Genomic DNA, 17,549 nt, shown 5'->3' on the forward strand with positions numbered 1-17,549 from the left:
ATTTTAAAATTGTATTTTTTTTCTAATTAGTAGAAATGATATATAACAAATACATTGATTTACTGATTATACACATTTTCAGCTGGAGTTAGACCAAAATATATTAAAAATAAGCATTTTTATTACACACAATACTCTATTACAAATACTTTATGTTCATTTCTTGTATTATTGTTTAATAATTGATTTTAAAAAATACGTATATTAGTTAGTTTTATTGATGATATAATACAAATTAATATATTTTTAAATCCCCAATTGAATATTCATTTTCCCATATCATATATTTCAGACCCTGAATTGATGTGGGGCTGGGTAGTAGATCAATTTCATACAATATGTTTGTTTTTTTATTTAACATGTTTTTATGTGATTTTATGCAGGTATTGTTTAACAATCACAAATGACGTATAAATATATTCATTACAATACTTTATAAACAATATAACGGGCCTGCAATATATTTTAAATGTTCCATTTAATGTTGATTTTTTTACAAATTATTTTATATAACTATACCATATCCTGACCCTAAAAATAATGTTTAAAAGTAAAATACTACTATTTTTCACTTCCAATCTCGTGTTTACTGTATGCATTGATTCATAGTTAACTAAAAAGTACAACTAATATAATACACTACTATACGGTTCTGACGTTTACAACCCCAAATGAAAAATATGTTAATATTTTAATATGTATTTATTTTATTTTAAACGATTACATACTGTCTTGATAATTAGGCCATGTGGGGGGGGGGGCGTCTTCAAACCACTTCCGTGTTTGTTTCCTTAACGAACCAATGGGAAACCTCGTTGGGCCCTCCGCCTCCTGAGAGCATCCAATACCGAACGAGGAGGGGCGGGGCGAGGGTGCCAACGCGCGAGAAAACTGGAAAACAGCGCCCCCCGCCCCTCCCCTCAAAAATTGGTCGAACGAGTTCACGCGGGTTTGGACGGCATCGTCCGCCAGGGGCCCCGAGGGGGCGTGCGTGTCCGTGCGCGGCTCGAATCTGAACGTCAAGTGGGCCGCGGTGGAGTTCGGTCAAACAGGAGCTTTGATCTCACGGCGCAGAGACGCACGCGAGCCGAGCGGACCACGAGGAAAACCCACGCAGCCTGCAAACGCTCTCAATACATGAACCTTTCTCCTCCATATTCATCATTTAAGAGTTAATCATCGCTAGGAGTCGAAGACGAAGCACGCCCGCTGGTGAGTGAGAGCAGATTATCACGCGTTATCGGACGTGTTTAATCCCTGTGATGCGAAACTCCTTCATTTGCATACATGTTTCTTTTAAAGTGCAAATTTGCCTACACCGAAGTGACTTCGATCTGCGCTAGCTAGCTAACATCAACAATAACGTGGCGCAGCTCGTTTATAGCGAGCGAAATTAACCCCTTCGACACTTAAACAAATTTCATAAATTTTCGTTTTATTAAATTGATAATTGATGAAATTGAAATTGATAATTGATAATTTTTTGCGCAATGAGCGGCCTTTGTAGGCGGATGAAAGTGACGTCATGTTTGTTTGCGCTCTGACTAAAACTTGTTCTTGTCAATAAAGTTGTGGTTTATAGTATTATTTTTAAATGGCAACTAAGTAGACCCATTTGAACACTTCATTTTTTTGCTACGCGTGTCATGTTAATAAAGTTGTAGAATACTAATTCCTTTTTTTTTTTTCCAAATGGCAACCGACCCATTTAACACTTTTTCTACGTATGTTGTAATAATTTCTGAGGTATGATTTAACACTTAAAGTGACGTAATGTTTATTTTGCTTGTGGGGCCTTCTCGCTGGTGTCTTGTTCAGACCGGTTCCCCCCTCCAATGCCAACGCAGGAAGTTTAAAGTTAAATATAGACCCATTAACACTTGTATTACGATATTTATGCTTTACTCAGTGAATGAATGTCATTTTTTTGTGTGCAATAAGTGAACTTCAAGTGACATAATGTTTGTTTTGAAGGGACATCTTTCTTGCGAGTGTCGAAACTGTCCAGATCTTGTCTTTCTTTGTCATCAAGTTGTAGAGTTCATATTGATTTTAAAATGATAACACACAAGGTTTACGGTTGAATAGACCCATTAAACAATCATTTTGATACATTTCTCTTATTCATTCATAGATGTGATTTCTGTGCGATAAATGGAGTGAACATGATGCTTTGTCGCTCTTGTCATTTTCAGTAAAGTTGTAGAATTCAAGTTGAATTGAGTCACTTACGCCTTACTAGGTTCTTGAACATGATTCATTTGCGATGGCGGCCACTTTAAAAGTGGTTACACACAGACTTTAAAGTTAAATAGACACATTTGACACTTTAAGTGAACTACTTATGCCTCACTAAGTTTATAAATAGATGTTATATGCAATAAGTGCACTCGGTAATTGAATGACAGTAATGTGTGTTTTGAAGGGCCGGCTTTTTTGCTCATGATGAAATGTTCAGAATATTGTTGTCGATAAAGGTACATTAGAATTCCTATTGCTTTTTAAAATGGCAACACACAAAGTTTACAGTTAAATACAGGCTCTGGTGTGTCCTGTACCCTTTGTTTATGACCTACTTTTTATCGATAAGCCCGGCATCCACTAACCGCTAACGTGCTATTGTTGGATTTATCTTATCATTTATTATTGTTTTAACTGGGCTGGTATCTTCATTCTGCCTCAACAACAACATACAGTAAATCCTCTGTAAAATACACAATAATCCTATATGATTGTAGTTTATTAGAATATATAGTTAACCGAATGAATGTTTACTTTTGTAGTAAACATCAAAGAAATATTAATTCAATCCTGTAGTTAAATGTAACTTTTTTATATTTTATTATTATTTTTTTAGTTATTGCTTCAGAAAACATGTTAGTGTAATAATATGCAGTGGTCTGGTTTTTGTCATTAGCCGAGCAATGTTAGATTAGCAATAGTGTAAACAAAACTGAAATTTAACAAAGATTTATTTTTTTCCACATCCAAAGTTCCCTGGCGGAGGTAATGCAGTAAAACCTTCAAAGTGTAACTCATTGTACTAATTATTAAATCAATTTTCCTCATTGAATTGAATTTAAATGCCATTATCTGTTTTGCCCCGCCCCCTCCCAAAAAAAAAAACGTTTTTGTTACACGATATTAATAAAGTAAAATAGCACTGAATCGTACAAAAACACAAGTTTTATAAGGTGTAATTACTGTGCGGACTATAATATTTGTGTTCGATGTGTGCCTTTCAGGGGCGTGGCCGAGGGAGTGACGTCAGGTGCTGGAGTCGGGTTGGCCGGTTCAATCCGTGTGAGCGTCTGGACGTGAGTTGTGGCTTTCAGCAGCTCCTTGCGACTGTTCTCATTTTGCAGTGTATCTTTAACTGGAACACGAAAGAGGGAGCACAATCCCCCTATTATATCCTCCCTCCACTGGCTGCCTGTGCACGTTAGACTTCATTTTCAAATTCTTTTGTCTGCTATTGATACAGTTAAATGAATGCAATACAAATAGAAATGCAAAATGAATACAAATGGGGGAAAAAAGAAAAAAAAAAGCAATAAATTTGTTATTGTTTACTCAGGTTGGATTCAGCCTTCCCTTAATTTAGGACATGACTATAACACTTCCCGTCCAATGCGTTCACACATGTAGACTATGTCCTATTTTTATTGCTGTGACCAAACACCGTGTGTGTGTGTGTGTGTGTGTGTGTGTGTGTGTGTAGGGTTAGCAGTGCAGAAGAGTCCAGACCAGACAGCAGCTGAGGCTTACCCGTACGTTTTTGTTTGAGACACACACACACACGCAATAGTACAGTTAATCCAGTTTAGTCACTAGTGGCCACTGCTTGTTTTGGGTCCTCACTTTTTATTATTGTTCTCTATTGTGTGTGTGTGTGTGTGTGTGTGTGTGTGTGTGTGTGTGCGGGTGCGAGTGGTGTTTAACGTTGGGAGTGACACACAGGAAGTTGGTTCATGTTTTGCAACTGAAGTTTCTCATTGGTGATGGTGTTTTTTTTGGTTTTTGTTTTACTTTTTGGGGAGTGAAATTGTTTTGGTGGCCAAATTTTGTAAAATTGTAGGCAAAGTGAATTGCACTTCTCAACTCTAGGAGGAGCCGTGGAGCAAAAACCTAAACACGAATCTGCAACTTTTGGGTATGTTTACATGACCTTGTAAAAACTATAATGCAGCACTATATAATATTATTTCATCTATATGACCAACTATTTGGATAATTTGGCAGCATGAAAAACATTAGCCTCCTTGACGGACCAATGAGAAGCCACTTTTTCTTCCGTCGCTTGACGACTGCCAATGGGAGATGAGGGAGGGAGGCTACCTTTGATTCGCCTTTGACACTAAAGGCAATGTTGCAAATGTAAACAAGATTTGCAGTCCTGCTTTGGTGTTTTGATCATGACGTGCTAGCGCATGTCGACACTCGTTACCTCCATTTTGACAGACCGCCGTTGTATTTAGCATGTAACATGAAATGATGCTGCCATGTCAACAAAAGGCTAAAGCCAAGGGCGTAGCGGCAGAATCTGGGCCCTCATACGTAAGCCCCGTGAAGGGCTCCCGCCAAGAAAAACTTTTGTCACCAGGGTGGTGGTGAGGGGGGGGTTGCGGTCAAAGTGCCCCAATTGAAAATCATTTGTTGGAGGCGTGGCATGGCTGGTCGGCGGGTTGGTGGGGGTGGACGGCTTTGTTCAACTGAAAGTTATTTGCCCACGGGCGGGCTGACGGACTTTCAAAATACGGGGGCTCCCTGCATCCTAAAACCTAACCCCCCGGCCCACATGCTAGGGGCCCTGGCAAAATCTTCCCACTTTGATGCCCATGGCCACAGCAACAACATTTGTATGTTTTGTAAGTTGCCGTTGCAGGTTTGGGCTATTTCGCAATCTTTTGCTGTTGCACAATAACAAGTTGATATCAGGACATGGAAAAAAAACAAAAAAAACTGTGTGTCAGAGTGTACATTTATGTCTCTCCATGATTGATTGTGTGTCTGTGCGTGCTTGCATGTGTCAGCATGCGTATGTGTTTCCATGTGTCTGTGTGTGTGCGTGTGCGCGCGTGCATACCTGCGTGCGTACATTTCCCGTGTGCATATGTTTTTCCGTGTGTGTGTGTCTCAGAGTAAGTGTGTGTTCTGGTTCCCCATGAGTGTGTGCTTGTTTCCATGTGCACTTATGTCTTTGCGTGTGTCTCCGTGTGTGTGTGTGTCTCAGTCCGGTGTGTTTGTGTGTTCTGTGTGCTCAGAACGTGCATGCGTATGCGATTGCGTGTGTGTATGCTTCAGAATCCAAGCAGAGCCGTGTTTCAGCATGTTTTCACACCTGAAACGCACACACGCACGCACACACACACACACACACAGACGCACACACCAAGTGTGGCAGAGGAATGTAGGTGGCGCCCAGTGGTTTAGGTGTGTCCAAGAGAGATCATAACATCTCCATCAGTCCAGCATTTTCAGCTGAATATGAGCAAGTGATTTAAACATATTTAATAAAAATAATAATATCAACAATAGTAATAAAAATCATACATTAAATAATATCAAGTAGGCTGGAACAGATTAATGGCGTTTCTATTCATTTCAATGGGGAAAGATTATTTGAGAGTCAAGTGTTTTGAGTTACAGGCGTGGTCACAGAATGAATTTAAAATCGTATCTCAAGGCACAACTGTATTTTTAATAACATAAAAAAAAGAAATATAGATAAAGTACACATCATACTCACCAGAGGGCATAAAAAAATTCACACGCAGCGATGTGTGCATATCACTACAGACGTTTTGCTAGTCCATGTTGGCTGCAGGAATTTTTGCGCTGACCAACCAATCAGAGGAGAGAAAAAGTTCAGCTAGCTGGCCCTGTGAGGGCAAATTTGAAATCTGATTGGTTAAGGAAAAAGTCCCATTGCCAATATAGTTTAAGTTTAGTCGGCCAAACGCTACTGATTCCGAAGGCTCTGGGTAGATTACATTGACGTGGCAACACGCAGAAGATGAAATCTTATTGGACAAAAAAAAAATCCAACATCCACATATGCGCACTGGAAGCAGTGTAGCCAAGAGAAACGCTACAAAATGAAGACAGTAGCCTGATGGGAATAGATTAAATACCATTTCAAGTAACAACAATTGTAGGTCAGTGCTTCTGTTGGTGTTGAGTGTAGCGGAGAAGTCCCTGACCGCTGACCACTGCTATTTAGAACATCACGGGGGGGGCACCGTGTGCTATGTTTAGAAGTCCAGCCTCGATCGGGACAACAATGTGGCCGTCCAACTTTCAACAGCATTCCTTCCACCTCTTGTCCGATGTGTGAGCTTTCAGTCAGGGAGTATTTTAAGCAGTGAAGCGGCAGAAGCAAGAGCGCACAAGTGCGTTGGCCGGCATTTCGTCCGCCTAACGTCTCCTTTTAATCCAAACTCTGTGCTGTTGTCTTGTAGCGGGTGCGTCATGGCGGGCGACATGATGATGCTGATGCGAGGCTTGGCTAAGCTGAGCAAGGCCGTCGTGGAGACGCAGGGCAGTGCCCTACGTGGCGGGACAGGTGAGTGGACCCTTTCGCCACAATATGGAGTAACAGGTGCTAACATTAGCTTTAATTGTTGCTAAGTACACTATACTTGCCCAAATATATGCAATAAGGAGCTCCTTTTAACAATTCTTGTGACAGGACTGATAACAAAAGGATAGGTTGTTTATATTTGTTTTGTTACATAAGCTAAACTTCATACAAAATGGAGGTCCATGTAGCTGCTAACGGTGCTAACATTAGCATTTCATTGTTTGTGACCATTAGCCAACATTTCAACAAAATGGGACTTCCGTTTACCACCGGTGTGATGGGACTGCTAAGAGTGCTAAAGTTAGCCTTAATTGTTCCTGCAAACGCTACATCAGCCAAAAGTTATAAAGCACCTCCATTTAACGCTTTTGACTGACTGATTACAGTAGCTTTGCGTTACTCGCTAATAGCACTAAATAAGACCATACCAATATGCGTAATTTAGCACTTTTTCGACAGGAATGCCAACACTAGCTTTACGTGTGAGTAATGCTACGTAAGCCAAAGTTCCGTTTAAATCACTGTTAAGAAAAATGCTTTCAGATTTTATTCATTATCAAATATATTATCACTAGATTCTTAAAATGCATTTTATTTATTTATTAATATTTTGATTGAGACCCCTTCTAATGGTTCTCTTCAGTATAGGTGAGCTCAATTGGCCTTTAAAAAGGCTTTGTCCAAAATGAAATGAAAGAAATGGCTAATATTACTTGCTGCTTACATTTACTTTTAGCCATAGCCTGTAGATAACAAATATGTAATCATTGTGTATACAAATAAAAAAATTTTGTGTTAATCGGAGGCCTTCCCGGTGTCGGTGCTGCTGTCCAAAATTTCCAATCGGCCGCCGAGCAAGGCATCGAGCAAGGCATCGCCATGGTGGTGACGAAAGCACAGGTGAGAGCTTTTTCTAATAATCCCAAAATGGAGTCTTACTGCTATTCTTAGCAAGTCTGAATGTTTCAAAAAAAGGAGCTGAGTCCGCAACAGGCCTCCCCGGACTCAGAGTTCCCTCAGGGCGACCTTTCCACATCAGAGTTCAGCGAGTACGACGACTTTTTGGCCAATCACCAGGCGGGCGCTAACGACGGCGCGGGCGCTAACGACGGCGCGGGCGCTAACGACGGCGCGGACGCTAACGACGGCACGGGCGCTAACGAGGGCGCGTGCAATCGGAGCGCGGCGGGCGGGACGAAGAGCTCGCCGTTCGCCGGCTACAAGGATCCTTCGCGGGAGTTCGGCAGCAGGCGGTACCACGTCGCCGCCCGCCGCCAGCGTCATGTGGCGCAGGCGTGCGGGTGGCGGGGCTACCACCAGGAGCCGTCGTCGTCCGTCGGCGGGCTGACGGCCGAAGACCTGGAGAAGGCCCGGCAGAGCAAAAGGCCCGACGTCAAGCCGCACAAACAGATGGTGACATTGTTTGACTTTCTCTATGTGCTATTTTTGAGTGTTAGTATTAGTAGAACTGTTGTAGTAATTAGTATTTTTTATTTTAGGGTTAGTTGGCTTAGTTTTGATTTATGTATTATTTATTTAGTAAATTTTATTGTTTTTATTATTTAATATTTAAGCCTCTTTCTTTATAATTGTTTATTATTTTTCATTATTTGCATCTGTTTAATTGCTTTTAGTTGAGCGAGAGAGCCCGCGAGAGAAAAGTGCCCGTGACCCGCCTGAGCAGACTCGCCAACTTTGGAGGTAATGCCGCTATTTCCAAAAATGACAAATAAGCACGCGGGCAAACGCTGGCGTAACGTGCCGACCTTGAACGCCGCAGTCGACGGCTTCATTCTGCTCTCGGATAAAAATTGGTCTCCTTGTGAAGAAGTGAACACAGGAAGCACGAACGATAGCTCAGCTTTAATTGTACCAAGTTAGCGTTCATACTTTAGTGAGAGGCCTGGTTTAAAGTCAGGGTTAGGATTTGAAAGTAGGGTTTCAAGCTGGGGTTGTGATTTCAAATGAGGTCCTTCAGCTCAGTGTTAAGAGTTTATTGTCATAGTTATTATTGGTAAGTAATATCCAAGCTCAGTTAGTACTTGTAAAGCTTCATCTTGTAACCTTCAACCCACTCGCAGCCTGTGTCAGGGTCAGAGCTGCACAAAATGGCGAGCTTGCACTGTGCATGGATTTCCTATCTGATTTATGCCTTTGCGTGGAACAAAATGTGAACGTGTTAGCGGATTGCTCGCTGTTTGCACAATAGTCTTAAGACGTAAGCGTCTCCTGGAACGTGTAGTCAGGTGGAAAACACGCACGAGAGAGATAACAATGCGCAAATACTGTAGGACACGCGAGTCAAACTGGAGGGCAGAGCAGAGCCAAATTTAGCCAGAACAAAACACGAGAGGCTGTTAGCCGCTCTGCGAAGACAAAATCCTGAAAGTACAGTTCAGCAATAGAAAGGGCTCTATCCTCTCTCAAGCTTTCGTTTCAACTCGGATACCTCCAGTTGCGGCCGGTCGGCTGACCTTCGGCGCTGAGCCGAGGCGGAGGAAGGATGAAGCAACATTTCCAGATTTGAAGACAAATAGCCCACAGCCAGCCAGTTGACAGGGGCCGCAATACACACAGAGTGATAAACGTATGAATGGCTCAGCCCTAAGTCTTACTTAAAGTGTAAAAACAAAAGTCAGTCTTCCTGATTCCACTGTGACACCTTCCACTTTATGTAAAAAGGTTGAAGTTTATTGACGTCGTAGCGGTTTAGGTCAACAGGACCGTACCGCGTGAACAGTATGGCGCGTAAATTGCGTTTGTGCTCTTCAGACAAGAAAATGTGCGCTGTCACGGTGTCCTTGTCAGCCCTTCTTCCTCTCTTTTTCCTCCTCCTCTTCCTCCTGCCGCTGTTGCCTTGCAGATTTGTTGCTGATGATGTAACCGAGAGCGCAACCTCGGATGAGTTGTACAGCCCAGTTCTCGATCGCTGCATTAAGGTTATCACAGCTCGCTGCGGCAAATAATGCAGCGCTTAAAAAAAAAAATAAAACTCAGAAGAAATTCTTGATTTAAACATTTTTAAAAAAGCAAAATATTTAAACCACATGCTTGCCATGTTTAATAATAAATGTAATCATAAGTCATTGTTGTTGTACAAGGCTAAACCCATGGCCATTTAAACTCGGGATTTTGTGTGTGTTGAGGAAAGAAATATTTTATATATATATTTAAAGAATAAGTTATTTAAAAAAAAAAAAGTTTGCGTATACAAAAAGCGTAGATTAAAATCACAATTCACATGCCTGAAAATGAGCAGGAGAAAATAAAACTTCATTAATCTCACACCTTTATTTAAGTAAATGTAGTAGTATGGAAAGTTTAATATATGTATGCTCTTATTTAAATTTTAATTAATTTTGTTTCAAAATGTGCATTCACACCTATTTTTTTTAAATCTAAGTTTCGCATCTTTGGTTATTTGTAGTTGTATTTTTAATCATATTTATGAATTCTGTATTTTATTGATATAGTGTTATTTTATTTAATACTATTTATGTATTTAGTTTAAATTAATGATGGCAATACTCGTTACTGTACGTGTCGACAAACTGTAACTTGACGCCGCTGTAAACACGTCAACATGTTTTTCACCAGGTTTGGCCGTCGGCTTGGGTATCGGAGCCTTGGCAGAGGTCGCCAAGAAGACCATCAGACATAACGACGTGGCGGGTAACACACACACACACACACACACACACACACACACAAAATGATTTTTTTTCATCTTTAATTCCAAATGGAAATTCATATTGATCTGTCTTGAATGGACGTGTGGTGAAAGCTACGTTAATGTAGCAGAAGAAGCAGCGTAGCTTACATTCCTTCCTGGCTGTTATTGTTTGCAGAGAGGCAGGCGCACTCAGCTACTACACGCTCCAAATAAACAGACGCTCCCTCTCGGCGCCGTCGTCCGCTTAATCGCACACGCACGCACGCACGCACACTCGTCTTTGTTTTTAATCCAGTCAGGCTACTTGTGTTAAACCCACCGTGGCACTACTCACCCCGATCACCCGCTGACACGTAAATAAACGCATGCGTGTTGTTTTGGGTGGTTTTCAAATCCTTTTTTCTTCTTCTTCTTTTTGTGCAGGAGAGAATAAAAAGGCCGTGCTGGACTCGAGTCCCTTCTTGTCGGAGGCCAACGCCGAACGCATCGTGAGGACTTTGTGTAAAGTGCGAGGGGCGGCGCTCAAGCTGGGACAGATGCTCAGTATTCAAGGTGAACGTGAAAAACACAAACTCAGGGAGAATAATAACAAATTCATTACTTCCACAAAGGAAATAATGCTTACCTTTTTGTTAAGACAGGGTTATGGCTTCAAATTAGGGTTACAAAGACATGTTTCGGGTAGATTTTAGGTTGAAGAAGTAGGGTGTTCAAATGAAGGTTTCAAGTTAGGGTTAGGGTTTCAAGTCTCACTTAGGGTTTGGAAATAGCGTTTTAAATTAGGGTTTCAAGCCAGGGTGAAGATCTCAAAATATAGTTTTTTTTTTTTTTCTCCAAAGTAAGGTTAGAGTTAAAATTTTGATTTCTAGCCTTTCTCAGGGCTCTCAAACGCTGCGGGCGTGTCCGCTCTATCTGCTGAAACCACGCCCCGCTCGCCTGTCAACCACGTTAATACCAAATACCCCGTTGCCGGCGCAGACAAATGGAAGCGACTTCATCTCGCATCTTTCCAATGCCTACACATTACTTCTTGTTTGAGCCGCAAAACGCTTATCTGCCTAAAGGCTCCGGTGGCTGGAATATGTCTCACCGGGTTGTTGTGGGGCTTTTCCATGCCGCAACAACGAGGCGCTCTAAAGTGGCTACATCAGCGCAAAGCCTCGGCACACACACTGGATGCCACATCGGACTTTATTTTTTATTTTATTTTTTATTTTTTTTCAACCTTTCTTTTCTGCCTTCTCTCTTCTCTGTGACGTACGCGCACTCACGCCCGACAACGAGGCACGCCACCCCAGCTCAAAGCTCTGGTCCACACGCTGGGTGTCACGTCTGACTTAATTTATTTACTTATTTTACCTTGCTCCTCTTCCTCCTCCCCGTGACTTGCACGCACTCACGGCCGACAACGAGGCGCTCTAAAAAACTGAAATGGTTGCACGCTATATTGCGTTGAGTACTCCCACTTTGCAGGTTTTCAGCAATCATCTTCAATCATGTATAGCGTATTTAGTAACAAGTCTGTAAATTGAATCTTAAGGTTTTTAAAGTTGCTGTAAACGTGTACAAGTCAGTCACGCTTTGGTAGTTTTATTTCCGAACCAGTGTGCTGGTGTATGAAGGCCAAATCCAAGTAAGTCCAAGTGTGTGTCCTGAGTCATGCTGTAAAGTTCTGCCGGTGTTGCTGCACACGCGCTGTGTCACGTTACACAACAGGTGGAGGTCGGACGCGCGGCCCGTAAACATGCCGTCAGCGGGGTCCAATTGCGGCGTCATTATTTTTATTTATGCTGCTTGAAACCGTGACCTCGGCCCGCCCGTCCTTCTGACTTGGAAACGTAGTAAACATTTATTGGAGAAGAGGGAGACGTTCGATCAGGTTTCAGCGCACTGCCGGGTGTGCGTCCGTCCGTCATGAATCAACACAAATACGTGCAAGGTCCGATTTAAACGCACAGCGCAACTCACTCAAATGTCATCAGGAAAAAAAAAGCGCACGAGTCTATTTTCAAAGTGACAATATGCGCCGAAGACCTACTTTTAGGCTCTTGGTGTTTTGCTCTTCAAGGCAACACCTGCTATCTTATCTTTATGGTGGTGTTGTGCTAACCTTCAAGCATAATGACGATGAAATGCAACGCTACACTTTTATGATGTCACTTACAAGTGGCACACGACCCGCAATTACTTTACTGATGTTGTTTTCCTTCATAGTTATTATAAATGTCATTTTTTGTTTTCCTTTTTTCTTTTCGGAAACGTAAGATTCATTTGTATTCATATAAATATTTAATTGTTGTTTGTCATTTTTGTAATTATATTTATATAAATGTATATTTTTACATTAATTAATTGTACTAGGTACTTTCTGTTTTTAATTAGATTTTGTATTGATTTAAATTATTTATAATTGACTTAATTTTTTGCACAGTACTGTGTTCGATTTTTATTTTGGTATTCTATATTTTTGATTTATTAATTAATCTAATTTATAGTATGTCAGATTCATTTTTATGTAAGGTTTAAGTATTTACTTAATTTGTATTGTTTATTGTAGATTTTATAATTACATTTATTTAAATTTGTTTTTACATTTATGTATTTTATGTACTTGTTCTTGTACTTGTTGATTTGACCTTATTTATTATTTTAAGAATCTAGTTATATTTATATTTGTAATTTTTTTAAACATTCTATTCAGATTCAGATTTTTCTGTTTTATTCTGTATTGTAGTTTTAAATGTTTACGTGCATATTTTTTTGTCTTCAAACTTTTATGTATTCATAATACAGTAGACTCCATAGAATTTTTTATCATTAAAAAAAAATCTATATACATTCATATTGAAGCCTTTTTAGTTTATATATTTGTATGTAATTTTTTTCATTTTATATTCATATGATTTTGTTTAATTTCATATTACTCTTATGTATATACAGTATTTTTAAAAGTAATTTTATTGTTTACACCTCTTTAAATTTATTGCAACGGTTTGATATAAGTTAAGAGACGTTTTATTGATTTTGCATTGAGCGCTTGAACGCCTCATTTCACAAGGCCGGTGACCTGCTGCTTACCAAATAGTGAGCTCGCGTTTCACTCATGCCGCCGTATTAGAAATAAATGCTCGTGGACTTTGATTTTATGCAAAAAAATAAATAATTTCCGCTTCTTTGGTATCGTTTCAGACGACGCGTTCATCAATCCGCAGCTGGCCAAGATATTCGAGCGTGTGCGGCAGAGCGCCGACTTCATGCCCATCAAGCAGATGACGGTAACCTCGCCTTATGATTACGCGTCTCTTCCGTGGGCGGTCGGGGCCGACCTAATCGCTGTCAGGAGCGCTGACGTCCGTTTACCGCGGCGCCTCGAGCTATCCCGACCGTGCGTCTGCTTGTGTACAGAAAGCGCTCAACGGCGACCTGGGCCCCCACTGGAGAGACAAGCTGGAGTCCTTCGAGGAGCGGCCCTTCGCCGCCGCCTCCATCGGACAAGTCCACTTGGCCAGGCTCAAGGACGGCCGGGAGGTGGCCATGAAAATACAGGTCTGTGCCTCTATTTATGACTGTAAAGAATATTAAGCAATCATTCATTAAAAAAAAAAAAAAAACTTTTTCCGCAAATAACGCATACATTATAAACCCTAACCCCTTAATTTTTTTAAATAAGGAAATCAAACAATGTTCCCCCCCCCCCACAAATCACTTTATCAGGAGGCCTCTATTGAGAGTCAAATGTTTACTTTTGATATCAATTAAACCATAAATAAAAGGGAGTGAAATGTTTAATGTGGGCCTATAGTTACAATGCATTCTTATAACTAATAAACAATAATAGAATCATAAATCGCAATAAGGAGGTGTCTTAGGTGTGTGTTGTCAGCAACCATTCTTACAACAAAAAATAATCTACTAAAGACAAATTTCCTTAATTTTTTTGTGCTACATTTAGATATTTTTCCTAGAATTTTGTTTATTGGTACCGCACAAGTAACGACCACGTCTTAAAAGCAGGTAAGATGTTTGTTAGTGGGGAGGCCGTGGTTGATGATAAAAGCATTTTTGTAGTAATAGCAACCCATAATTGATCTTTTCCAGTCTCTCTCTACTGCTTCTTGATTAGCTGCTATAAATAGTTGTTGTTGTTTATTTTTTGCGTGTGTGCAATTATTCTGCATCCTGTCCTCCTTATTAGTATCCCGGTGTGGCCCAAAGCATCAACAGCGACGTCAACAATCTGATGACCGTGCTGAGCATGAGCAACGCGCTGCCTGACGGTACGCACGCACACACACACACACGTGCAATTGTCTTGATATACATTTTACATTGTGTGTGTTTGTGTGTGTGTTTTGCAGGTCTGTTTCCAGAGCACCTGATAGACGTGATGAGGAGAGAGCTGGCGTTAGAGTGCGACTACATCAGAGAGGCGCAGTGTGCCAAGAAGTTTAGGTCAGCTTCTTGCATATCTCTTTAGAATCATTTTGGGAGGAGGCGGGAGTTCCACATCCACCTACAATAGGTGAAAATCCAGCATATATTTTAGTTTTACCCCTCCCACACACTTTAAATACATTTATACTTATTCAAAAGCACCTTTTAAAATGTTCCTTAGCTCTTGTTCTCAACAAAATACAAAAAAAAGAAGACGCCAACTTGCACAGAGGTAAAACAAAATAATAATATTTTAACAAACAAGTAAAGTGTTTGTCCAAAATGTTTTTAAGGTGAATGTATGCAAGTAGTATTCAAAATGTGCGATATAGCGGTGTCAAACTGCATCTTTAATTAGCGTGCGTTTGTGACTAAGGGAGCTACTGAAGGAGCACCCGTTCTTCTACGTCCCGGAGGTGATCGAGGAGCTGAGCAGCAGCCACGTGCTCACCACGGAGCTGGTCCCCGGCTTCCCCCTGGACCAGGCCGAGGGCCTCCCGCAGGAGCTCAAGAACACGGTAGGGAGGGAAGGAAAGAGAAGGAACTGCTTCTTCTTCAGGTGGATCATCTATTTTTTATTTTTTTTCCAGATCTGTGAGAACATCCTGAAGCTGTGCCTCAGAGAGTTGTTTGAGTTCCGCTTCATGCAAACCGACCCAAACTGGTCCAACTTCCTGTACGATCCACAGACACACAAGGTGAGTATTAAAAAAAAAAAAAGAGAGAGAGAAAAACTACCACACTTCTGCATATCATAAATTGAAGATATCCCCGTGTGTGTCTACAGGTGGCGCTACTGGACTTTGGAGCCACCAGAGGATTCGATCAAAGTTTCACAGACGTCTATATCGAAGTAAGTCTAAGCGGATGTGTGAGCAATAAAAAAAAAAAATAAATCATCTGTGACATCATCATTGGTGACATCATCATATGCGATGGCAGGTGATCCGCTCGGCCGCTGAGGGCGACCGAGAAGGAGTTCTGAAGAAATCCATCGAGATGAAGTTTCTTACCGGTTATGAGTCCAAGGTAAACACACACACACACACACACACACACACACACACATATATATATGTATGTGTGTGTGTGTGTGTGTGTGTGTGTGTGTGTGTGTGTGTGTGTGTGTGTGTGTGTGTGTGTATGTATATATATATATATATATATGTGTGTATGTATGTATGTATGTATATATGTATATGTATGTATGTATGTATGTACTGGTGGTTAATATTTTTTTATTTATAAAAATATAAATGAATAAATACACATTTCATTTGCAACAGTAAACCAATTTTCAACATGATTTTAAATAAATAAATAAAATTAAAATGAAAGTCATTTTTTTTCATTAGAATTTTCCTCCCGATTTAAATTAATTCTTTTTTTAAAAAATGAAATTGCCATTCAAAATACATCGTAGACACTTTAGTAAATTTTTATTAATAAAATTTTTGATTTATTTTAAATTTTCTTTTTTTTTTTTTGCAAAATTACACAAAGTTTGTTTTTATCTTTTTAAATACCATTTTTAGTTTACTCTAATTCCAAATCCAGATATCATGGGGTTGGGGCCGGGCGAGAGACTAGTTAGTCAGGCATACCAGGTGTGCTTGAACCACATGCAAGAGTGGAGAAAGAAGTCCTTTGTCGAGATTTGAACATTTCTAGAGCGTTAGTCACATTTGATCTTTGATATTTTTTGGTGAGTCTCCGTGGACCTCTGATCTAGTCCGCCCGTGTCTCCGTGCAGGCTATGGAGAACGCGCACGTGGACGCGGTGATGATCCTCGGCGAGGCCTTCGCGTCGCCAGACACGTTCAACTTCGGCGCGCAGTCGACCACGGAGCGCATCCACAACCTGATCCCGGTGATGCTGCGCCACCGCCTGACGCCGCCGCCCGAGGAGACGTACTCGCTGCACCGCAAGATGGGCGGCTCCTTCCTCATCTGCTCGCGCCTGGACGCCAAGCTGCGCTGCAACGACATGTTCCAGGAGGCTTACCGGCGCTACTGGCTGGGCCGCACGCCGCCCGTTTGATGCACCGGTCCCCGGAACAATCGCAAAAAGAACCACCGAGGGAGGTTTGAATATGCACGAGCATCGTGTTGGAGGCCAAAACTGCGGACAAAAAGCACCCAAAGCGACTGTAACACGGTTGGCATTATTAAAAAAATTTTCATTTATTTTTTTTTTTTTACCAGACGATCAGGGTTAAAGGCGCTCATCAGGATGATGACGATGATTGATGATGTAGTCGTATAAGGTTAGTCTGTCAGTGTGGACCAGGACCATAAGTGTCTTCTTCTTGTTTCTGCTTTAGATGGAGCCCAGCTAGCAACACAAACAAACGTAAAAAATAAATGTTTTAAAAGTAATCGAATACTGGAATAATTTATGTCCACGTAGTTTATAATCCTTATTTTTGTCCTTGCTGCTGTTGATGGCGTTTTAGTTTAGTTGGGAGACTTTTATTCTTGTTTTTTTTGCCGGTCAGGTTTATGAAGCTCAGGGTGATTTTACCACGTTATCTTTAACAAGAAATGTACAAAACTAAACCTTTTGTGTCTGTTTTTTTCTTTCCCTTCTCTGTCCATGTATGTGGATTCCACTTGATTAAAATCAAAACGTGTTTGCTGTGAGGCTTGCCGTTTCTTTTCATCTGCTTTTGTTCATTTTCAAACGGGTAGTAAGTGGTAGTCAAAAGTACACGTGGCCTCGGCTGTGGGCGGACTCGGTCACGTGACGAGCTCGAAACGAAAAGGTCGCTCAAAATACGCGTCACAAGTGCTAATGTGCGACACCTGGTGAAATGATTTATTGAGTTCATCGACCCACGGGAGGCCAACCATGGATAA

General features: G+C 41.0%; 1 protein-coding gene across 3 annotated transcripts; it reads left to right on the forward strand.

Moving 5' to 3' along the window:
* Window positions 1–898: 898 nt before the first annotated feature.
* coq8aa (coenzyme Q8A, genome duplicate a) lies at window positions 899–17,333 on the forward strand. Of its 3 annotated transcripts, XM_061704098.1 has the most exons (18): window positions 899–1,212; window positions 3,246–3,317; window positions 3,722–3,770; window positions 6,462–6,565; window positions 7,389–7,483; window positions 7,559–7,996; window positions 8,218–8,284; window positions 10,181–10,255; window positions 10,680–10,808; window positions 13,446–13,531; window positions 13,662–13,802; window positions 14,452–14,533; window positions 14,615–14,708; window positions 15,067–15,208; window positions 15,281–15,388; window positions 15,478–15,543; window positions 15,633–15,719; window positions 16,444–17,333. In XM_061704098.1, the coding sequence occupies exons 4-18, from the start codon at window positions 6,472–6,474 to the stop codon at window positions 16,729–16,731; spliced, it is 1,992 nt and encodes a 663-aa protein (XP_061560082.1). In that variant the 5' UTR covers window positions 899–1,212; window positions 3,246–3,317; window positions 3,722–3,770; window positions 6,462–6,471; the 3' UTR covers window positions 16,732–17,333. The 3 variants fall into 3 exon arrangements, with proteins under 3 accessions (XP_061560082.1, XP_061560083.1, XP_061560084.1); XM_061704099.1 differs by lacking the exon at window positions 3,722–3,770; XM_061704100.1 differs by lacking the exons at window positions 899–1,212; window positions 3,246–3,317; window positions 3,722–3,770 and adding an exon at window positions 4,694–6,392.
* Window positions 17,334–17,549: the final 216 nt, after the last annotated feature.

The sequence above is a fragment of the Phycodurus eques genome, chromosome 18, assembly GCF_024500275.1.
Source record: "Phycodurus eques isolate BA_2022a chromosome 18, UOR_Pequ_1.1, whole genome shotgun sequence".
Lineage (NCBI taxonomy): Eukaryota > Metazoa > Chordata > Actinopteri > Syngnathiformes > Syngnathidae > Phycodurus > Phycodurus eques.